The sequence below is a fragment of the Rhea americana genome, unplaced genomic scaffold (genome assembly GCF_003343005.1).
Source record: "Rhea americana isolate MKP2758 unplaced genomic scaffold, rheAme1 scaffold_294, whole genome shotgun sequence".
NCBI classification, from domain to species: domain Eukaryota; kingdom Metazoa; phylum Chordata; class Aves; order Rheiformes; family Rheidae; genus Rhea; species Rhea americana.
Window position 1 is genome coordinate 681,485 of NW_028186417.1, and position 24,660 is coordinate 706,144.

A 24,660-nucleotide genomic window follows, 5' to 3' on the forward strand; every position below is an offset into this window, starting at 1 on the left:
CCCAACCGTCGCCTAACGCCCCAGGAGAAGGTGCTAACGGCCGGGGGCGGTGGGGGGCGCGTGCCCCCGCCGCGCGCCACCGCCCTTCCCGCCTCCCGCGAGCTGATTGGTCGGCGCGGGAGGCTCGTGCCGCTAGAACCGTTGGAAAGCGGCACGTGCCCCCCCCGCTCCCCCCTCCCCCCCCCGCGGTGCGGCCGTTGCTAAGGACGCGCGCGGGTGGGCGGCAGGATGGCGGCGGCTCAGTCCCCGGCGGAGCGTTTCGGCACCTACGAGGAGTACCTGGAGTCGCAGGTGACGGCGCAGGACCTGTATTACCTGGAGGTCAGCGCGGATGTGGGGAGAAAACACCCTGCCGGTCCCCCAGCGTCCACCGGGGTGGGCTGCCCTGTACCCCCCCCCCCCCCCSCCCGCCCMCCGGGTCTGTGGTGAGGAGACAGCGTCCCCCGGCGAACCGCTGCTCCCTCCCTACGTCGCGGGCCCTGTGCCGAAGGTGCCACTACCTCCCAGGTGTGTCGTTATCATAGCTAAATCACTGCAATAGGAGGATAAAGTACCCCAGCCCACATTTAGCTTATAGTTCAATGATTAGCTCTTTAGGGGAGTTGGACAAATTTTATCTTGTGATGCTTTCAGTATCCATTAACTGAAATGATCTCATTAGTAACCCCTCCCCCCCCCATTGGGGAATAAACTGCATTACTGTAAACTAGCATCTCTCAAGGTGAACTGTCTCCACTGGAGGAAGGTAGCACAGCTTTTGTGTATGGATAAACCCTGAAAACTGTACTGGAGTSTGTCAAAAATGCCATCCCTGTGAAAGTGGGAAAAGAGGCATGCCAGTGGTGTTTCTGGCTCAAGTTCAGTTTGACAGACAAGGCAGGGCTAGCCAAAACAGTGGTCTGCTCACAAGTGAACTTGTGAGCAAGTACAGGTCTGGACCAGAAAGCCTTTCATGTGTGCAGAAGTTTATTAGGTACTGTTTACTGTTAATATCCACCCTGAGAAACCAAGTATGGCAGCAAGCACCCCCATTTGTCTAGTTGTATGAAAGGACACAAAGACAGTGGGGCTGGCTTTGATATGCAAAAGCAACATCAAGTGAAGATTTTAGGTAAGCTAAGATTTCCAGTGCGTATGAAAGATGTTTTTTTAGGGTGAGTTGTTCCAAGGAAATGTGTAGTTCAAGAATTCATATCCCAGTGATATGGAAGGGTGTTGACTGCTGAGATTTTTGACCTCTAAAAATGCTATGAATTTGCAGGATTTGCCAGCAATCAGTTGAAAACACTTTGGCAAAAGTCACAAAAGATTTTCTTGGAAGGTGGTGTTAAAAATGGTTGCCATTGCTTCTATGTTTGCTTTTAAAGGGCAGTTATCAATCCTCATTTGTTTTTATAAAGCAGGAGAGAGTCTCTCTCTGAAAAGTTGGCCTGAGCACTTGTATGGGGTGGAAGTCACAAGTGGTATTTCCTGTGGCACTTTGCCTGGTAGGGCTTATCGGGTGCCCCTACTTCAAAAGGAAATACCTCATCTCTAGCTCTCCTGCTTTAGTGCTGAACTCATCAGTGCTACTCTTCTGTGCGAGTGTTATTTTAAATGTCTAGCTGGAAACCATGTTAGATTCCTGAGTTAGCTGTTTAACAAGAGATGAACCTGTGTGATTACAAGTGGCAGAGGAGTGTGAGTCCTTCCCTGAGGTTTAGATGTGTAGCAGCTAGAGGAAAAACTGGATGGAAACTACAGGGCTTCAGCTGCTGGCTTTTCTTTGCTGCTGCCCTGTGTATYATAGGCGTGCTAGTGGATTTAGGTAGTATTAAACATCTTTGATATTCAAAGGTCTCTAACAAGGTTATGCAAAACTTTTTGATCCTTTGGTATAGATGTGGTTATTAGGGTGTAGTGCTTTTCAGGCTTAAGCTCTGGACACTGTGCAGACCTCAGCTGTCACGCCGCAAGGTATGGCTTGCATGTTGCGTATTCTGCCTGTGCCCTGCTCGACTAACAGCTCTTGTGTGCGTGCACTCAGCTGGACCCAGGGAGGCTTTCTGCAGGTTACCTTCATTTGCTACTGCAGGTTTCCACCTTTTGTTCAGCCGAGATGGGGCGCAGTGTTACAGTTCTGTGTGTTGCCCGCCTAAGGCGGCCATAAACTGGAGCAGCTGTGTCAGCTGCTAATTCTGATGCGGCCAGCAGAGTATCCGCGGAGTGGTGCGTCTCGGGGGCCGGGGGGAGCGCCGCCGCAGGTGCGCAGCCCAGCGCGGAGGCGGCCCGGCCCGGCCCGGGCCCCGCCGCGCCGCTGGGTGGCGGCGTTTGCTCGCGGTTGCGGCGGCGCTCGGCTGCGGCGCGGGCGGCGGGGGGCTGCCGCCGCCCCGGGCTCGGGGGCGTCGCAGGCGGGGGACCCGGCACTGACGGAGCCCCCTTGCCTGGCCTTGCCTTCCCGCAGAGCGAAGTGGTGGCGCGGCAGCTGGTGGAGCTGGGCTTCCGCGGCTCCGGGGACGTGCTGCGGCGGGAGGACTTCGAGGCGCGGGCGGAGGAGGCCGCGGGGCTCCCGGGACTCACCTCCCAGAAGTAAGTGCCCGCCGGCGGCGGCAGTGCCGGATCCTTCGTGTGCTGCAGACGTTCCTCGTTAGATACCTGTGTCAGGACTTTATAGTAAGAGGCTTGTTACTAGTATGACCACTACAAAGCTGTGACTAAATGCCTTTCTTCTAGCCAAGTATGTCACACCTGAAATTAAGTCCTGCCTGTAAAGACTTCTAGAGATTCTGTGGGGAGGAGTTACTGGAGTGGGGTTTTTTTTGTTTTTTGTTTTTTTTTCTTCCCCCCGCCTTGTCACTCTTACCCTTGGTTGAAATGCAAGTCAAGGACATGCAAGAAAAATAATACTTTCCCTGTTATATTGTTATCTCTTTGGCCTCAAGTTGTTTCATGTGTTTTATTTCATTCATCTTGCCATCTACGTGTCAGTGGTACATAAGCGATAGTTGTATTTAAAAATACCTGACTATAGCTACTTAACAATAAAATAACACTTTTTCTGTGGGTTGTCCCTCAAAAGTTGGAGCCAAGAAATTGCTGCTTTCTCTCCACTTCCGGGATTGTTTGTAAGACAGGGAACATAGCAACAGAAAAGAGATGGTCTTTGAAAAGAGAAAAGCCTTTATTGCTCAGCTGTTGTAAGGCCTCAAGGATAGAGTTTACTGAGTCATTTAGCCTAGAGTTTCGATTGTGTATGCAGGGTATGCTAGTGTTGGTTCCTTGCTAGTGTCTCCTTGAAGTCAGGGAGATTGATTGCTGTGGGAGTATACTCTTAACAGAAGCTACCTGAGGCTAAGCGCTAAGGTTTGAGAACTATCACTTAGTTTTAAAAGGGTCAWACTGGGTGGGGGTCCCTTTGGACATTGTTACAAGCTGTCTGCTCTTTTATGTGGACAATTTTACATCCCTTTCCAAACACCTTTGAGGAGAGAGCTCATTCAATCTCCAAAAGTCTCTGAGAAAAGAAGTTGAAGCAGTCAGCCTATGTGAGCCTCTCCCAACTCTCCTTTTGCCATCTCATACCTGTTACGGCATGCACAGCACCAGCATGTACTTTCCAAGAAAACGCTAATTCCAAGAAAAGTTCACTGCTTTTGTGGTGAAGGGTATTTTATTGTATTTTGCGCTAGTTCTCTTCCCCCCTCCCTTTTTTTCTTCTCCACTTGGTTTAACCAACCTACAAATCTTAATACATCTGCCTGTTTACTTTTCTTGATTTTTCTTGTTTACATCTTAGGAAGAATAAATTAACAAATCCCCACAATAACAACTTTTTTTTTCCTATTTGCTATAATAAATAAATAAGATTGTAATACTGACATTTTATATTCTGTCAACATGACAAGGTGAATGGTGGAGCTAGCATTTTTTTCCTCTGGTGCTTTTTCCCTTTTTCAAACAGCTTTGAACTTGGTTGTTGAAATGAGCAAAAATAAACTAGTAATCCTGACATGTATTGTCTGCTGCATTTTTGCTCCACAGTTATGCCACTAGGTACTGTGCATAGCTGCCTGTTTGCTACTGGCTTCCATAATTCTGGTATAATGTTAAAGATTGCTCTGTCAGTGGTCAGAAACATTTATTTTGTATAGATTGTCCCAGTTCACAGCCTTTTACTGTCACACACTTTATACTTCTGCAGCTGTATCACACAACAATTGTACAAACCTATTTTTTATTGAAAATGCAATATCTACCTGTGCAAAAGCCAGTAACTGAAAGATGTCCTTTTAGCTGTAGCAAAATAACTCCAAGTATGGTTGAAGTGCAGTAGCAAGAAGCCAAAGAGAATTAAATTGATCAGAGTAGTAGTAAAAGAAGAATGCCATTCTTAGGATGCTTCCCCCCCCCCCGCCCTTTTTTTTTTTCCTTCAGATATGTGGCAGAAAATGGATTTGGGTAGTCTGGAGGCATTGCATTTATTTCTTGTATTTCTTGTTTTAGACTGTGAAGCAGTTTGAAGCTTTTCTGTTCCTAACATCTCATCTAGCATCAAGTGAAAGTTGATGGAAAAAGAAAATAATATCTGTAAGATTAGTTATCTTTTAAGTACTTYACACCTTTCCACAAAAAAGGACACTATTAGAGACTAATGGGTTTGGGCTTTTTACTTTTTCTTTCTTTCTTTTTTTTKGGGGGGGGTGGGTAAGAACAGAGAAATGAGTTAATAGAAAATAGAGAAGCGCAGACTTTGAGAGGCAGATAGGAGCACAAAATGCCATCTGTTCTTTGCAACAAGGATGTGTGTGCGTGTCTTCTGTGAGATCTGAAATGAAGGAGCTTGAGTCATGGGTTTTTTAGTTGATGGAGTCAAATGAGAAGTAAAGAGTAATTTCGGTGTATTAGCTCATCTCTAAATTCATGCAAATTCCTTGGTTCTTTCTGTCCTTCAAAATGACCGAGTTGGAAAATCTCATGTTCTTCAAAAGTTTCCTGTGACTACTGCTGTATTGTTGTTAAAGCAATGCTTTAAAAATGCAGCGTTTTCAACTGAGAATGCATAAAATAAGTAAAACTTGGTTGACACCAGTGTGTATCTGTTAGTGAAGGAAGGATGATACAAGTCATTTTTTTTAGTTGCAAAAAAGATTTTGCCTTATGATGCTTTAAGCTCCTCATACGACTGAATAATTTGAGGGAGCAGCCGCTAGTATTTGCTTTTGTGTTTAAAGGCCAAATCAGGGCTCCATGGACTTGCTCATGTCTACAGCTGTGTAGRTTACCCCATTTTACTGTGGGGTTAATGCCTCTGCCTACTGGGAAATATAGTACTGTCATGTGGATATGAAGTGACTTTTGAATGGCACAGGAGTATTCACCTTCTTCAAGATTTAGTACAAAGCAACAAACAGAACAACTGCAAATCACTTCCATTTCAACTCCTGTTCTACACTGGAAAGGTGTCTTCGGCACTGACTTTGATCAATGGCATGGGCGCTATAGCTAAGAGTTGTTTCTGCTCCCTGTGCTCTGTTCAGGAGCTGCTCAAGCCATCAATCGAAAGAGCAGTGGCTGAAATTAGGAGAATATTTAGGAGAGGGATGAATATTCTACCTCGCTTTGCTTTGTGGTTTAGGTGCTTTACCTGATGTAACCAGGAGGGGCCTCCCTCCCCTTAAGATTGAGAGCCCTTGAGCACTGCTCACCTGACTGTTCAAGCTATAGAAACGAACTCTGACCAGGGAAAAACCCCTGGAGCCGTCCTTGCTAAGTACCAGCCCTTCCTCCGGAGGAAAACGTTCTATTTAGAGTGTCAGGGCTGCAACACTAAGGCAGGATGTTAGAGGTGCCACTTAGCTTCCTCTGTGTAGGGGTGTTTGCAGCACTGTCCTGGGAAATGCATGAATAATGGCCAGCTGCAACTGGTTCTGGGACAGTGGGGCATCTTTGTCCTCCGCTGAAATGGGTCCATTTTTTGTGTAAAGTTAACATTTTTGGCTCAGGAGTATGAGGGTGRCTTTGTTAGCCCATCAGTCAGGATGCTTGCCTGGAAGTACGGGGTATCTTGGATTCCAGTGTTTGTCGCAAGGATGCTTTTCTGTGCCTTAAGAAAAATTTGCAAGCCTTTGGAGCAGAGACTGCAATTTAAAAGTATTCCTGCCATGCAACAGCACCTCAGGACTGCTTCAGAAGTTGGGAGCTGAGCAGCAAATGGCTAAGCTGGGCTTTGCTTATAGTGGTAGAAAGCCTAGATTTAAGTTTCATCAGCCAGAAGAGAGAATGAAACATTGGTCTCAGTCATCCTGGAGGAGTGTGTTAAACTGGATGACAAGTGTTACAGTCTCTTCTTTTTATCTTGTGCTCTGCCCTGTGCATAACCTGGTTTGGGAGGTAGCCTTACAGAATGCCACTTTATCAGAGGAAGCAGAAGCTTCAGGGAGCAGAGGGAAGGAGGCATCTGATCTATACAGACTTTAGGCTTGAGATAGATGCAGAGCAGTTCACCTACAAATCTTTCATGAGTGTCGTACTAAGCATAGTTAGTTAGTTTTTGTTTCCCTTAGGCATCTGATGTCTTTGTGCTCTCTTTCTCATTCCTTCACGGAGGCAGGGGAGGGAACAYCAGACTCAGAAATACTTCTCCTGGATATGTTTTTATACATACAAATGTTCATTTTATAAAAGCAAATAATTAAATAAAATAATTAAATAAAAGCTAATTAAAATCTGTTTTTTTATAAACTGTATGGAAAACAAGTGATTTTTGTACGTGGGTCAAAAGCAGGTCATTGGCTGTCCTSTCTCTTTAAAGTGTTCATAAGCAGGCCACAAAAATGAAACGTGAAGAGCCAAGGAGGGAATGTTACTTTTTTTGKTTTTGGTATTACTTTGGGTTTCAGTAATGTAACTGATCCCACTGAAATATAGTGGAAAGAATTAAACTTTGGCACCCTCCACTTAATAGTAGTTTAGTTCTTTTCATGTATTTCAGTGATGGAAATACAGGAAATGCCAGATCCCAAGGCAATTATGTGTATAATGTTAAATGAACATCTTTAGGACAAAATCATTGGTCAGGAAGTGTTCATATGTTTGAGCATACGGTCTAAAGCCTTTTCTTGTACACAAAAAGAAAGAAAGAAGAGGAGGAGGGGGGAAAAACGTAACTGCCTAGAGCAGGCCTTCATTCAGTATCCAGTATTTGAATTCCGAGCTTGAGGCTTTCCTCAAACCTTTTCTCTGGCCTTTGTCCTAGAGTGACTCTGTACAGAGTGCAAGCCTTATGGACTCTGCTGTGACTGCAGAGAAGGCGCTCAAGAGTTAGATGATAACTACTGCTGAAATCCTTCTCAGAGCGCTTCCTTTGTATGAATTAAGTTCTGGCTGAGCATTGCATGGGTATTCCTTCAGAGGGAGGAAGGAAAAAAGGAATGAATCTGCTTATTCTTAAAGGTGTGTGGGAAGTGACCTTTTCTTAGTAGACATAAGAGTCTTAGAGGAAAGAAAGATTTGAGTCCCTGCTTTTTCCATTTTGGCTGGTAAGTTAATTTGGATTTAGACATGGACAGCACCTTCACTGGGGAAAGAAGGGGGGGGAATGTATAGTTTGTACTAGCAAATTCCTCAAACTGCTCCAGTGAAAGGTTGAGTCTAATGTGTGATGYTCTGCATCCATACTGCTGGCTGAACTGGTGTTTTACAGCACCGATGAGCTCAAGGGATATCTGTTCTAAACAGTTATGGCTTTTTAGATGGCATAAAAATATGAAAAGAGCCTAGTCATTGCTTAGACTGAAAGACACTAAAGGCTACTGGCTGCCTCATTTCCACTGAATTAACCATCTAGCTTCCTTAGAGGCTTTGAAGAACCTAGTCCTTGCATACGCAGTAGAGCCACTCGTTCTTGTCTGCTGCCAAGTCTTCCCCATAACTATTACTAAACTCTGTTAGAGTGTGTTTTTTTTTTTTTTTTTTTTTTTTTTTTTTTCCTGATGTTAAAGATAGGTATGGTTAATTGTAATTCATATCAGTGTGCCTCTGTGCTTTAAGTGCTTGCTCGGACTGGGGACTGAACAGCTTTAGTCATGTGGCTGATACTGTGTTTTGACCCAACTAGAATGAGTAAGAATTGGAGAATGTACAAGAGATTCCACAGCAGGAATATTTTAGAGCTTTGTTTTTCTTTATTAGTCCACAATGTATAGATAACATTTAGATTGATATCAGTGTAGGAAGGCTGCTTTGAGCTGAATTTTTTTTGAAGCTTGCGCATGTTTCAGTAATTCAAGACTGGGTAAACAAAGCAAACAGGAACAGCCTAAAGAACATTTCATGGTGGCCCTTGTGGCCCTGCAAAGTAGCTTTTTGGACTTGTCTTTCTGCTGTCTCCACGTTTTTTGTCTTCCTTTTTCCGCACCTTCCTTCATAGTCCCAGTAAGGAACCAGCTTCTTATTGGGAAGGGCAGGATAACCCATTTTTGACCCTAAACCTAACAGCATGACTAAGATTTTCCCTCTCTAAGTTTTTATTTATTTTCCTACTGTTATAACAGCAACATTTTTTTTTGGCAATTCACTATGAAGTGGTACCTTCTCAGACTAATAAGAGGGGCACAAATGCATCCCCCACTCTTATCAGATGATTGACTCTTGTACTGTCATTTGCTAATTGTAAAGAGCTAGTACTTCTGCTTCTATCATGATTTGAAACCCTTGAGAAAGGAATGGGCTTTTTGCTTCCCCTTGCTTCCTACTCGCAAAGCAAGATATTAATACCAAAAGGTAAATTAATTGGTTAAGTCTTGAATTGTGCTAGTTGGTAGCATTGGTGAAAAGTCTAGGACTTCTTCCTTTCTGATGTTTAAAACTGCTTTGCATTCCTTGTTTTATATTGACAGTTGCATTTATCTTCTGATTAGTGTTTTTTCCATGCCCTTAAAAGCCCAGATCGCCTGTGGGAAAATAAAACCTCTTTCACCTACCCTTGTAATTCACTCTTATGCAGATAACAGCTATAAATGTGTAAATGGTCACTTACCCTAATGACATTTTTTATCCCTTCTTATCTGTCCTGATAAGCAAAGAAATAAATGACAACACTTTACATTGGCTGTTGTTATTTTTGTTTAATTAATCCTCAGCTGAGTGGAAGAGGTCTGGCATGAAAGCTTATCAAGGATTCTACAGATAGGTGTAGGCACTTTAATTAGCTCAAGTCATGCTTTCTGGGCTTTCATCAAACTTGTGATGGCTACATACTCCTCCTGCGTGCCCCTCCGCCCCCCGCCATGGCTGTAAAGATCAATCCAGTGAATTTCTGTTTCCCCTTGTGTGTCTAACAGCCTAGACTGGTATGCCAATTAGTTTCTTCAGTTTACACCACTTGAATAAATAAGGAATAACTCAGTTTCTTGAAGGTGGATCTAGGAGACATTTAAGTCAACCATAAGCAAGAAAACAGTCTATTTTTTGTTTCCCTTAACAGACTTCTCCTAGTTGGGCACCCTGAATTTGGAAAGCATGAAGTTAAGTATCTTAAGTAATGTATACCTAAATGCAATTTCTTAAATCTGACAGGCAAGCAAAAACATCTCTTTGGGTATGTTTGTCTGAAGATATAACATTAAGGCTTGCATAACTGGGTACAGCAGTACCAACTAGTGGGTTGTTAGTTCCATCTGCTCTTCAGAGGTCATGTGGCTGAGCTGAAGAGAGGAGAGGAACCCTGATGACTGCAGTGGCAGGACTGAACTTGTGTCTGCAGGTGAGGACAACACACTGTGTTTTAAATTTTCCACTCCCTAATTGGGAGGATTGAAAGGACAAGAATTCTCCACATTGCTGTCCATCGCTGGATGGCAAAATTTTAGGATAATGCAAGAAGCTTTATTTTGTATTTCTTTTTTCAAAAAATTACTATTAAAGTAATGAGAACCGGTTAGTAGGTCATATGAGTACTTATTGACATTTTGTAGAACTAGATAAATGTATGTCTATACTCTTCAGCAAATCAAAACATGGAAAGGAAAGAATAAGTAAGGATTTTTCAACCTGGAGCATAAARGCTATGATACAGGCTTCTGAAAGAGACACATTTTGGAACAGTTAGTTAATATAAATTTTGATTTGTGTATATTTTTATTCAGGAGCATTCATTTCACGGTGCACAARAGCCATTCCCCAAGTTGCGCACAAACCTGAGGAGTTCTTGATGATTTTGTGTTACCTCCTTTCTCCTCTGTGCAGTGGATTTGTTACCTAAGCAATGTTTTTTCACCTGGAAAYGTGTTGGGATAATCAATGTTCTTGAGAATAATTTGGTCCTTTCTCTTTTCTAACTTTTTCTCTTTAGAAATTGTGAGTAGTTCAGGAAAAGTATTTGTAATAAATAAATGTGTTTAAGTAGGTGCTGAAAAGCCTTTATTTTCAGAGAGATTGTTTATTATTTTTGTTAGTAATCTTCAAAAGAAACGGGAGTCTAAGAAATGGATTTGCTTGTGGATTGTTGTAGTTCATAATTTGCTGGTTCAAATTTCTTTTGGACAGCATAGGTTTTTAAGAAAATGCAAACTCTAGTTAAGATGAGCTGAATACCTAGAGAAGAGATACATTTTAAAAAAGAATTTGCCATCTATTTTCTTTTGACATAACTTTACCTAAGGCAAGGATGCTTAAATGTTTGTTTCTTCTAGCTTTTTTCTGCTAATGTGCCATGTGCACTTGCATCTTCAAAGAGTTGAAGTTCAGCTGCTTTGTATGAACAAAACTGAAAAACAAAGCAGYTTTCTTCCTCTGAGGTATATCACGAATTGCACTTTTGTAAAGCAGTAGTGCTGAGCTGAAATATTGCACTGTGGCAAAGTAAAACAAGAACCACAGGCTCTTGTTCTTGCTCAAACAGGAACGCTAAGAATTAGTCAGAATCTTTCTGCCCGGCCACCTCTGAAGAGTTTAACAGCACGTTGTGAAAAAGATACTGTCAGGAACTCTATAGCGGTAAGGAAGCGTCTTTCATGAAGAAATGTACAAAACCTAAAGATTTGGCCAAGGCTACTCGCTTAAACATTTCAGTGCCTGGCTGTCTTGGATGCCGAAGCCCTGAATTTTTTTTGGAGTGGGAGTCTCCTGCTTGAGGATTGCAGGGACCTCAGTGTTTCATGTTAGGACTTTTTGATGTGTAAAGCTTTATCATATGATTGTGGTGTTTTTGTGATGTAGTTGGGACCCACTGAGTAAATGTTCTTGCAATGTTACACTAACCAGTGACACTAAGTTCATTCTGAATAGATGTAACTTTAAAGCTGGATGATACTTCCTGGCCTGAGAACTCAGTCCGTTAGTTAACGCTGCCTGCTGGAAGAGGGATTGCATCATGTTTTCATGTGTCTAGTAGACACAGAATGTCTTTTAATGTAGCTATGCAAGTTCTTGACATCATTTGTAGCATGTTTGTCTAGCTTATCTTCCTAGGATCTAATTCTGCTCTGGGATGTTCTGGTGGATTTCTTCAGACTGTAAGTGTGTGAGTGGCAGACCAACAAGGCCAAATTTCTCTCTAGTTTACACTCCTGTAAAGCAGAGCAAAATTGATGGGAACAGAATGAACTGTCAGCTTGGGTTGGCTAACATTTGAAAGATATGTACACCAAACAATATAGTAACATCTAGATGGAGACTCAATTTATTAGTCTCTGCTGAAACTTGAGACACTCCATGTCCCACACAGATACTATTTTCACATAGCGTAGCTCTCTGCACTCCAAACGTGGAAGTACTGGATTGTCACAGAACTAGATGTACTGGAAAATATTGTTAATTTTTAAAAGGCAAATAGTGATATTGTCTGCATGTGCAAGATTTAGTGGTGTGCTTTGGCCCGGGCATGTGGTGTTTCTTACCTTTGAGATACCTAGTGGAAAAAAACAAGAATACTATGATGAACTGTCTAAAAGGCATGCATTACAACTGTTTGGAATAAAAACAAACAGGAAAAGGGCAGCTAGGGTATATGAGTATTGTAGTTGACAGTTTGTAGTAGGTGGTCTAGGAGTCATGTTGATCTTAAATTTCTGTGAACAGAAAAGTGAGGAGTGTTTTTTGTCTAGAGGCACTGTGGATGAATTTTCTCCAGCTTTTTAAATCATGCTACTTAGAAACTCCCTAAAATGTTCTTGCAGGGAATGTGTTGCCGTTTGGGTGCTAGCGCACCTATTGCCTCATCCTGAGTAGTAATGGTCATCAGCTTCCCCTCAACCCCCAAGCTGAGGGCAGGACACAAAGGAGTCTGTTGGAGCTGCATTCTTCCTCCACACATGTTCCTGTGCCACTGGTGAACTTTATCTAGCCATATTGTCTCAATTTGCTTTGTCACTACTGCTGTTGCTCTCTCTGAATTCAGGCTAGAATTGCAGTTTGAAGAAAAGCATGTGTGTGTAGTGTTGCCTCTTTTCAATGAGGTAATTGAGGGGAATTAAATCTTTGGGATTTAGCAACTAAAACTTGCATTTCCAAAAGCTTTCAAATTGTGTTTGAATCACTTCACAAAACATGTGCCACGTTTCCTGCTACTTTTTCTCAAAATAAAGCTTTTAAGTTGTCTATAGCATTAATACTATACCTCTAGCAAGATACAGGAAAGCTAGTCTGTCTTGAACTGTAAACGTTTTTACTAATTATTTCTCCTCTGTCCCTAATGTATTTGAGTTATTGTATTTTRTACTGGCTAAAATTATACTTTTTTAATCATGATTCCATTTGGTAACTGGAAAGCTATATGCCAGTAATGCCTGCATTGTATCAGGATAATACACTTGTAAAAAGCTTAATTGAATGTTATTTGGTTTAAATGTGTAGTACTGTTCCATAGCGGCCAACAAGTTCTTTGTTTTAGRTTGGCTTTGAATAACAGTCTAATACTTCTATGARAACAGTGCCCATAAATAGGACTGTCCTAGAAGTAGTTGCAATGATGCAGAATGTTCRAAGGATCGAAGGATCTCAGTCCAGAAAGGTAGTCAGCTCAAAGATTATTTCATCTGTGAAGCTAATATTTGATGGACTTAGTGATTTCTATATTTCTGTGGTTCACAATTCTAATGTTTGGTCAATTCCTGAGGACAGCAAAGGAATTACCAAAATATAAGTTGTAGCCGAGCACTTCCTTGGAACACTTGTGATATTAGGAAATGAATTGAATAGCTTTTGGCTGTTGCTTAGATAAGATGCTCCCAGGCCTTGAATTCCAGCAACTGTCAGAAGCTTCTCAGTGCCTACTACGTTTAGTGACAAGATTGGCAGCACTTCAGGAAGCTGGAACAAGAAACTCTATAGGGGTTTGCTTACAATGTCAGTGGGAGAAGGATCCAAATGAGATGGCAGAGATAAGAGTTTTGATTTGAAAGGATGCTGGCTTTCTTGAAAAGTCTGGGAATTAAGTTCATGTGGTCAGATGCTTGGCCTGACATCTTCATGTTGTGACTGGATAGCTTCGTGTGCAGCATCTTCCTGGCATGCTGTTTCATTTGCACTTTACCACCGTGCTAATGTATACACTCATTTGTCCTGCTACCTTGCCTTTCACATCACTCTTCTCCATCAGTCATACCTGAATTTTGGTATGCTTTCTAGTGTGATGTGGAATTGGGGGGGATATTCCAAAGTAGTCTTTTCTACAGTCAGTGTTCAYGTGCCCCGAATTCTTTTGTGTATAAATGTCTTGAAAAAATCATTCGTTCTCTCTTTTGATCAACATGAACAGACATAGCAAGTAGAATGCTTGACTGTATTTCTTTTCAAGGGCTAGATGAGCTACTATAGTACGTGTAGTGGTGGGGGATGCTCCTGTGCAAAAGTAGGAGACAGACTGTTGTGTTGTAACTAACTTCCATGAAAGTTAGCCCATTTGTAGAACTGKCCTTAAAGTATCAGTGAAAGCTATCTATTCCAATTAAAAGTTGCTTCTCACTGTTGAGAGATCTGTTCATTTCTRTACGTATTACTAAATGCTGTTCACTGGCCAAGAGAAATCATGCGAGTTTTGAGTACTATGGGCAATCCTCTGATCTAGCTCCTGTTTTGCTGTGATTGAAACAACACTGCTTGATGTCCTGTGCACATGTTGGAAATCTTTTGCCTGAGGGTTCTAGTCAGTGAATAGCTAACTGGAATAGTTTCCTCATTGTTTTTCAAAGATCTGAAATCTAGATTGGAGTGCTGAAAATGAACAATATGATCTGTTTAGATATGGTGTTGGCTTGCTTTCCCAGTGACCTAGGAGCTAATAATTGACACATCTGGATTAATTATGAAATACTTGCTTGTAAACAGAAGTATTGCTGTGGCAATGTACAATTAATACAGATTATCCATCCACATTGACGGTGCAGCAAGTTCCTATTACACGCTATGTAGTCCAACATTTCAGCTGCCTCATGGGTATATGTCTTTGTATTAAATCCTGTCAGGAGGTTGAGTGTTTTTTGCATCAACAATTAACTTGTACAGTAACCTTAGGCTTAGAAACCAGTATTTAAACGTTTGCATGTCTTTTTCTGATCCATACTGGAGAGGAGTTTACTTCATAATTGGCTTCTTTGCCAAGGAAAAATATACTGCTCCAGTTACCTGCAATAAGCTACCTTTTAATGTGCTTGAAAGTGAAAAGAGGTTATAGAAACTTGGGGAATACTTGGAAGCACTCTGCTATTTTACTTTGGGATCTGGGGAAGTGTCAGTGATGCACATAGCAGCTAGACCCTGGTGTTTATTGAGGCTTCTTGCTCTGGCTTGATGTTGCTACAAAGCTTTTTTTAATTTTGTTTATTTTATTTTATTTTTATTTCCTTAGAGCTTTTGGAACATAGGGAGTACCTTCTGAATTTGGAACTGTGAAGATGGGGAGCAGAGTCACTGATTGTAGTAGTCAGTGTATTGGAGGAAGGCTGATATAGGCTAGAAAATAATAGACAAAGGCAAAGAAGAAAGCAACATGTTGCATTGGTTTATGGGAAAAAAAGGTAAGCTTACATAAGAGTACATCGTGAAGAACTAAGCAAAATGCTGTTTGGACCTTAAAAATGACTATTTTTTAAATTGATTTTGACTGCAGAAGACAATGAGAAATGTGTTCTTTTATGGCACTGAAGATAGGAGATGGTATTGAAAAATGTTCTGGAACRTTTCTCCAAATGATAAGAGTTACCAAGTAATGTCCTCGGGTTCAATCTGTGTAATCTCACAAGTCTAASAGTAGTGAGTCATGAAGTGATGGAACTTATGGCATCCATCCTTGATGGTAGTAAATACTGTATTTTAAGAAAATTCTTTAAGGAAGAAGCAGAGACTTGCAAATTAGCATTTTTCCTGGAATGTGTTTAACTGATCACAGAATAAATACTAGAACACATGGAAAATCATAACATGGTTTTGGCAAACAAAAAATTGGTTTTCCTTATGTCTTGCCATTTTCCAAATGTACTGTGAAGGGGAGAAGAGAAAGTCTGACACAATTTGCTTAAACTTTCTGAAGTCTGAGTGTCTTTTGATAATAATTCTCTTGTAGGTATGCACCAAACTTAGCTGTTAAAAAAAATCTGCAAAAAAAGTCTAAATCTTCCATCTTAGCAAAAGACARATGCAGGGTGGCTCAGTCTTCCTCCTTCAGATCAATGTTATTTATATCTGTTAATATATAAATTAAGAGAGTTAAAACACTTCTGAGGAATTCAATTACACTGTCTAGATTGGCACCACAATGACTGTTGGAATTAACTGGTAAATGCGAAGTTACTGGCAGCAACAAAAATAATTCTGAGGTCCTGAAAGAAAGAGGAGGACAATGTTGGCAACATTGAAAAGAAAACCTTTAATTACTGTACGTATGGCAAGTTGTCACTAAATCCACTAGCTAGTGTAATTGACAGTATTGTGAGATCAAAAACATAAAAAAGCAAACCCAAACTAAAAGGTTATTTTAAATTTATAGTCCCTTTTCCTTAATGCAACTTCTAGGCACTGACTGAAATCAACTCATTATATGACTTTCTCCACAAATGACAGGAGTAAAAAGAAATTTCCTGGGGAAGTGAGAGTATTCTAAAATGATTATTTTCCATGTTTCAGATTTAACATACCTTAAAAGGATAAAGCTGTTGATAAGAGTTAGAACTTCTGTTGGCAGGTACAACTTAGCATTAATACGCTGTGCCTCAGTTAACCTTAAAGCCTGTTGTAGTTCAGTCTAGAGTGCCTGTAGAACAGTGTTGGGTCTGTTGGATGAAGGAAAGTTAACTATCTGTAGTAGCTGACTTGAGAGTTGCAGCAGTAGATGCATGTAAACAGGTTGTGTGGATTTGATTAAGTCTGAATGTAGCTAAATGTTAATTGTGTTTGGGCTGGCTCACAAACCAGGAGGAGAAACCCGAAAGCCATACAGGGTAAGAGTGATTGTGAAAATGAGGAACTCAGAYTGACCTATTTGATACTGTAATTTCTGATTCCTCTCAGCCTGTTGGACTGATAATTCATTGGTGTTTGTTCTAAGAAAGGTGTCTTCTCCATTGTGTGGCCTTGGTCATGTCCACTGGGAATTGGATGAAGAGAACAAATGGTCTACCTTCGGCAGGAAAGAGATATTAAATATGACATTTATCTAGTGGAACCTTTAAACTGGGAAAGTCTCCCATTTTCTGATACAGGGTTGTAATTTGTTGTCAGCAACTATTTCTGCACCCTGAGGCCTGTGAGATTTCCATTGATAGCTCAAATCCCACCCAAATCGGAGTTGATACAGGCTGCTAGTCTGCAAGTACCTTTTTCTTCCCTGACTGGTCAGGCACTATCCAAGTGGTCAGTAAAGTTAGTTTTGAGAAATGTGTGCTTGAGTGTTTTTCATCATTATTGCCTGAGTAACGAAGTTGAGAATGAAGGCGTTTGCTTTGACTTGACACCTGGACTACATGTGTGGGTTTTTTTTTCTGCCAATTTGTTTCTGTAATCTCTTCATCTCTCTTCCTATTTCTTCTGCTATTTCTAGATGTCTTTGCTTCTATTGCTGCCAATATTTCTTGACCTTTATTGCGTACCTGCTCATAGTTGCTTTTCTAGTCATTAACTTTGGTTTTGTCTCTTGTGAACACCCACAAAAGAGGAAGTAAGGTACACTTCAAATCTAACTTACTTTTCTCTTTGATTTTTCATTTAAGTCATTTTTTCCCCCTTCTCTCACTATATTTTAGAGACAGTGGAAGGGGGTGGCTGGCTATAGCTTGTTTTCATATCTGTCCTCATGAATGGGGATTGAAGCAGATGCCTGTGAGCATACGTCTTTGCTTACCATAATTTGTAATAAGCTGCTTAGTTTGGCCAAGACTTGCTGCCCAAATGGGTTGCTCTGATAAAACAACTCTTCTTCTTCTTCTTTTTTTTTTTTTATTCACGATATGAGTTATACAATGGAAAACCATTTCAAGGAAACCTAGGTGTTGTAGGTTTAGAAGTGAAACTACATTCATCAATTACATTTTAATGGAGGAACATAATAGGTGCAGGGACTTGCTGGAATTTTGTTTCGTTTGGCACTGTAATAGTTGAAAAGGACACTGATTCTTGTGAAAATTGGCTGATATTTACAGACTTCTATTCCTACGGGCATTAAAATATCTTTCRTTTGGATTATTTAGACTTGTCTTTTTTTCAGTGCATCTGCAAAGTTCTGTATCCAACCGTTAGTGATTAACAGCCTATACCTGTTCGCCATATGTCTGCAGAAAAGTGAGAGGCACAGTGCATTTCACTTTACATTGYGGTCTGCAGGTTAACTGGACAAAAGGCAGTGCACTGCAGCTTCTTAAGTAAACCAAGAAACCGCCAGCATGTGGGAAGCTTAGGATGTTCAGTGTATCAGACCAGTTGCTGTAGCGTTCTTTGTTTTTTCCCTCTTGTAGTTTATTTTCAGCAAAGCCCTTTACTGCAATCATATGTCATTAAAATCAGTCTATATAGTTGGTGCTTATAGAAAGAAGTGTTCAGCAAAACAGATGTTTCGCAAGCAGCACATTTGAAGTCAACCTATAGTTTCCYCTTTACACATTCTTTCAGTTTGCATGTTTGCATGCAGTGGCAAAGGCGGTCTCCCTGAATACAAAAAAGGTATGATTGAAAGTTGTCATTGTTTTTCTGGAAACATCTTGCCACTAATGTACCTCTTAATTTTGTTTTGCCTGCACACCGATTGTTTTCATCTTAACTTTCGTATTGAATTATGAATCATTTCTCAACAGTATCACATTACTGTGTGGTAAGAGTTTTAAACCACCTCAGCTCCCTTCCCCTTATGAAGACTGATGAAAAAATTCCTGTTGTTATGTTATACATTTAAGAAAAATACCAGCTGTTATCGAGCTGCTTTTCTCCACTTAGTCAATATAACTGAATTGTGTGAACTGTAATATCACTCCCTAGGCTATTCATGCTTAATTGGTAACACCCTGTTACAAACAACTCAGGAATAAAGGAAATGTTTTTAACCAGTGTAATATGTAACGTGGCAACATGCGATTAAAATTCAGTACATTATCTCTCTTGGTATTTTATTGTTGCAGGTGCACAACAGCCACTGATCAGAGGCATGCTATAGGCAACATTGCAATTAAGTGAAGCTATTCTATTTATACACCTGTGCTCACAAAAGATTCTGAGTGTAAATAGAGGATGCTAGATAGAATAACCAAGGAAACAGCTCTGACTATGCTGACATAACTGTAAATTAATCACTTCTTTAGGGGAAATATTGCAGAAGGGTACAAACATTTTTCAGAACAACTTCACTATTATTTCAGTGCTGACAGTGTTGAAATTATTTAAAGGATGTTTACGAGTAGACATTCACAGCAGCAGAGGTTGATTGAGCTCCCACTGTACTCGAGGGGCTGTTCTGATTTGAGTGATCAGGCAGTGCTCRTTAATAAAGAGAGACCAGAAGTGTTGCACATGGCATTAGTGTTAATTATTTTGCAGCAGTCTTGCTGATGGGCACTTGCAAGTCCCTGCGTTGGCTGTTTTCTGGAGATAAATTTGAGCCTCGGCAATATCCTGCATACATACAAGACCGGTCCTTTGGCTAGTGTTGTTGGAAGTAACGGAGATGCCGAGGTACTAAGTTGCTGAACTTCTGTAGCTTGCCTAGGCAGGCTTTCCTGGGATGTGTTAGAGGGAAATGCGTGGTGAGTTGCACTTTGCTGTTTGTCAGGAGCAAGCAGTGCTAGCCCTCTGCTATGTGCAGTTGTTCAGAGGTGGTGTTGGCTCTGTTTATCTGTTCTGAACACAGCTTTTTTGGAGGCTGTCATGTGTGGGTTTGGGCAGGACTTTCGTTGTGGCTGTAGTACCTACCCTTCTGTGTGTCGGAGGGACTTTTATTTTATTTCCAATAACTACTCCAACAGCTGTAGAGGTTTTGTGGGGTTTTTCTCTTTTTTTGAAAGGCTAAGGATGTGGTTAAAGTAGATAATTAATGGGGTTTGAGGTAAATTGGTGCATTTTTGTCAGATGTATAACTAGTGTAATGGGTGGGTTTTCTAGAAGAAAACATTCTGTAGTAGTGTAATGGTTTCTGTAGACACAGATTGAGATACTGTGCACGTGCCACATTATAGCTTTAGATTTTGGGCACTCCAAATACTCCCACAGGGTTATTTAAGTGCTTAGAAGTTAATTAAGTGGTTAAGTTAAGCATGTGAATGAGAACTGGCAATCTGTATGTTGAGTTCCTATTTTTAGAGCAAAGAAAGTCTTACCTCAGTGAAGCCAGATAGATGACCCTGTATAGCTACCATATTTTGCGTTGGTAGCCATTAATGTCTATAGTTGTGATTCTTGGAACATTGATTATTTTTTTTTTGAGAGAGAGAGAGAGAGAGAGAGAGGACAGTGATGATGCGTTGGGATCTACAATGGAGCAAATACGTATAACTGAGCTAGGTTTGGGAAGGGGCATAGGTGACACGCAAGCATTGGTTTTGAAGAGGCTGTCTGCAAAAACCACCATGAGGCATTGCTAGTTCTCCTGTAAAGGAAGAAAATAATGCAACTAGCTAAGTGTATATGTTATGTGGCATTTACTGAAAACTTAAAATGTTTGGTATATAATATTTTATCTCTTGTATCTTGTAATCTATGTGTTTTCTTTGAACTTAAAACACAATGGGTTTACCACATTAAAGTTGAAAGAGATTTTAAAATAAGTTGAAGAAAGTTGCCTAATTTTGCAATCAGGGCATCAAAGCTGTATGTTGTCAGCATAGAAGAATGAAGGCAAGATGTAGGATTATTATCTGCAAATAGATTAAATAAGGTTTGTTTTTTGAATGGGCCTTTTATCATTCTTAAAAATTAATTAAATGCAAAAAAAGGCAAAATAGTTCTTGGATCAAATTTATTTTTACCAATGAGMCATCTGGAACTAATTGAAATATCTTGGATTTAAAACTGCCTCTTCTGTTTAGCTACAAGCAGTGTAGCAGCAGAGGATGGAACAGGCCACAGCACTGCAGCACGACCTTGGTATTGGGCTGTGCTTAGGTATGTGTTTCATGCTGCAGCTTCAAGAACTTCTTCGCCTTGTAGTCCAAAACAKAAGTGTACTGTTGTGTTCAAAAGTTGCTGCCACATCTTTTTTCTTTCTTTTCTCCCTCTTCTCAAATTTAAGACGTGCAGGCTGGAGCTAGCTAAGCTATTGATTGCTGCACTAGTACTTGATGTGTCCATGATTCAAACAAGTGGTCAACTATTATTTCTAAGCAGCTTCAGAACGATGACTTGATTTTGTTTTAGAATGTTGGTTAAATTCTGCTTAAAACCTGTCCTGAGAATGATATTCTCTGTCCCACCTTTTTAGTATGAACATCGGCTTGTATGATCCAGTTTCCAAAGGAACTGACAGCTTCAGCCTGTGTGAACTACAGAAACACATTTCCATTTGTTTTTTAAACTTACCTATGTGATTTATCGTTTTGCTTTTCATTTGAGCCACACCTTTAATGATACAAAGCCTGTCAGATTTTGTAACTAGATTGTGCACTATTTTAATGAGATTTTCAGGCCAAATTTTGGATTGCTGTGTTTCATGCCAAACGAGAGATTGAGTTGATTGCAGGTACAACCTGACAGTGGTCCATGCCTCTGTATCTTTCCTAGGCATGAACTTACTCTTTTCTGACAAACATTGCACCTCTAACGAGGAGATTTGTTTGGAACTTTGCACTACATTGCTAYGTTGTATAAATGTAAAGTTTTTTTTCAAAACTTTGTCTAGTCATTGCAGTACAGAAAGAATTCAAGAAGATTACGACTTTATTTGAAGTAAAATGGGGATGTTCAAGGATATTGACATAGCAGTTCTCATATGAGGAGTTCTGATGTGTACATGAAACTAAAACTGTAGTGAAGAACGTAAAGCAGTATATGAGGAACAGCAACTGTTTTCATTAGGTAGGCCTCATTTAAAGTACCTAAAGCCAAAGAGCTGAAAAATAATCAGATTGRTTGTGTTATGTAAAACAGGTGCCTCCTTTTATTTATTTTTTAAAATTTCAATTTCACATTAACTAGCTCATAGTGACTGCAGAAGTATATCTGTAACACTTCTGTTTATTGGAGGGTTGTACCGGGAGAATAATTTAGATCTGGCTTGAGGCTGTTGAGAGGGTGAATTGAAATTTCACTTTGAATGCTAAGGATGCCCTAAGATATAAAAGCAATCTAGTGCCTAAGAGGTAAGAAGTTCATGGGACTTTCCATAAGAGGTTTTGAAAATCTCACTGGCAAAAAAAATAATACATATCAAGGGGAGTTTTTCAACTGTGTGCTTTTGAGAACTCCACATTCAGCTATTCTCAGGTGAAATGGCTTGTAGACCTACAAGCTTAGACTTTCAAACTGTCTCATCTCCAAAACATAGTCCCTTGCTCATCTGTGAATGTTCGGTGCTTGTGCATCAGTGTTGTAAGCTAGAGTTTGTTTTATTTCATCAAAATCTCCTTGGTAAAGGAAATACAACAATATGTCTTGGYGGAAGACTGCTCTAGAGCTTGCAGGAGAAAAAGGCCAGCGTCTTATAGTCCTGTGTGACCACCCCTGAAGTGTGGGCATTCGAGCAGAGGTATTACAAGCTGCACTTTGTTCAGGTGTAACACTGCCCTGTTGGAAGGACCATGTCCTCTGGTTCAGAGATGCGTACAGAAAGCAAGATTATTTCAAATTGGCTGCTTGGTTTGCATGCTACTGATGATCTAGTTCACAGCCAAAAGCGACAGATTGAATTTGCAGGTTTATAGCCATGTCTTATTATGACAAAGAATGACTTGTCAGAGGGATAAAGCATTTTCAGTTACACAGCTCAAAAACATTTTCGATGCTCTAGAACATGACCTAAACCCTAAAGGATTTAAATTTGTCCTTAGCTTGAAAAGGATTTCTGTGCTGTACTTGACTTTTTTTTTTTTTTTTTTTTTTTTTTTTTTGTACCTGCATTTCACTATGGAAAATATTTATTTTACTAAGAAAATGTTGTCAAGGCTTATGCACGTAAAAGCAGAACAGTATCTTAGTATGTCTTCAAGCCAAAGTTTTGATGTGTTATGATGCAATACTATTGCAGCGGAAAAAATAGTATTTGGCCTTAAGTTCTGAAAAGACTTGTGTAAAAACAGGAGGTTGGAGATGAATAAGAGTAGGAACAAGTACTCCTTTTATCTGTCATAGGTGCCAATGCAGGAGAAAGTGCTTATCATTAATGCTTCCAAAACAATAGGTGTCTGTATAACCTTACCTCTATCTTACCTTACCTCTAACATCCTGAAGAAACTCAGAGGTCCAGCTGGAGGCACCTAGAGGAAACTAGGATTTGATAGGAAGCAGGGTAGTGTATGAACACAAAGCAGTTATTTTGAGTGCCACAAGAACAGGAGCACTATACTTGTTTAAAACATAAAATTAAGTAAAGGCTGGTCAGTTACCAGCAATGGTAATGAAATGTAAAGAATGTAGAGTTTTGTACCCCTAGAAAGCATGAAGCTTTTGAAAAATGCCAATTTATAAGAGCTCAGAGCATGAGAAGTTGTTGAACAATTTCTATACAGYTGAAACAATCCAACCGTATCAAACATAATGTTCATTTAAGCTTTGGGGTTCCTAGTAAAAGAGCTGACTTAACATGAATTCCCAAAATTAGGAAAGACTCTTGGTAAATACCACTTTAAAATCAAGAATGGAAAMAAGAGATCTAGTTAAGCTGCAGGATAAACCACAGCAGATGACAAATGCTGGAGAAAAAGCAAGAAAATGTAGCAAATTTGACAAGCAAACTGTGGGACCACAGGCACATGCAGTCTTCCTTCTATTGCTTGTATAAGGTATAGCTAGAATGAAGACTTAGAAAAGAGAGTAGCAGTTTCAGTACCTTTGGGAACTGAAATAAAACAAATATCAGAATCTGATATTCCTGTAGCTTTTGAAGCAAGTGGTACCTACTGTATCCGTGAAGGTCCCTAGGAATGAGAATATGCAGAAAGTGAGCTACAGCTGATTTATGCTGTTCATAAAGGAACACAAGCACCAGAAGAAAATAATCCAGGATAGTGAAAGCTGACAAGTCAGAGGTTGTCAGGCAGCAGTAGAAACTTTAGATCAAGGTTGGTATGGATCTGTTCACATCTTTCCAGCATATTTGGCTGCTTGATTTGGGTTGATAATGTCTTCTGTCCAGAAATAACATCATTGGAGAATACAAATGTGGAAAAAATACTGTCGTGTGAAATTGGTGTTTACAAGGAGTAGCACAATGAGCTATGGGTAAAAACTTTGAACTGGAATCTTCTGTGAGACTATGGGGTTTTGTTTGGTTTTTGTTTTAATTACCACAAACTTGATGCATTGTGTTTATCTGCAGTCCTCYGGTGTGGTAGAAAATGATGTCAGAAATGGCTAAAGCACACCTAAAAATTTCAGGGCACTAAATAATAGGTCAGTAGACTTAATAGCAGTTGAAGTTGCTTATTAAGAAGCTTCAATGCAACTGTGTACCAGATTATGTATTGCTTATTATGAGTAGCATGAAAAAATCCATTAGAAATGTGGGATGTGGACAGTTAAAGCGTTTTACAGTATCGAGACAGTTCACATGTGCAATAGCAAAATAAGAGTGCAAGCGCGAATTATGTTTTATGAGGTTGTTCCTTGCTTGCTTCCGGAGATGATTCCTGAAGATGGTGTGAGCAAAATATGAGACGACAGCTTTATGTCACAAAGTGAAGGGGGAGAAGAGTGATTTGGGGCTTTTAAACTCAAATCTGTGGGAGGGCCAAGATTCAGATGTACAAGGTAGAGATTGAAGTCTCTCAGRTTGCTTAGGACTCTGCAAGTCTGAGAGGACAAATTTTTCTCTGTTAAGAAGTATTAATAACGTAAGGATGAGGTGTTGCAGCAAGTAGGACCTTGCACATGTGCTGATAACAGAAAGGTGCTATTTTTTCTGTGTTGAAAGAAATGCAGTAATACTTAATGAAAACTCTCAGGTCTGCAGGTTTGTGTGTGTGTGTGTGTGTATATATATATATATACACAAATATATACACACACACCCCTACACACACACACACACACACACACACACACACACACACACACACA

The 24,660-nt window shown here is 40.3% G+C and overlaps 1 protein-coding gene across 1 annotated transcript in view; it reads left to right on the forward strand.

Moving 5' to 3' along the window:
* The first annotated feature begins 228 nt into the window (after nucleotides 1-228).
* The window catches only part of CFAP299 (cilia and flagella associated protein 299), a 222,156-nt gene continuing 197,724 nt past the window's right edge, over nucleotides 229-24,660 (forward strand). The window contains exons 1-3 of the mRNA XM_085309242.1: nucleotides 229-321; nucleotides 1,935-1,956; nucleotides 2,160-2,568. Coding sequence (XP_085165368.1) covers nucleotides 229-321; nucleotides 1,935-1,956; nucleotides 2,160-2,568 — 524 coding nt within the window. The remainder of the gene's footprint in view (nucleotides 322-1,934; nucleotides 1,957-2,159; nucleotides 2,569-24,660) is intronic.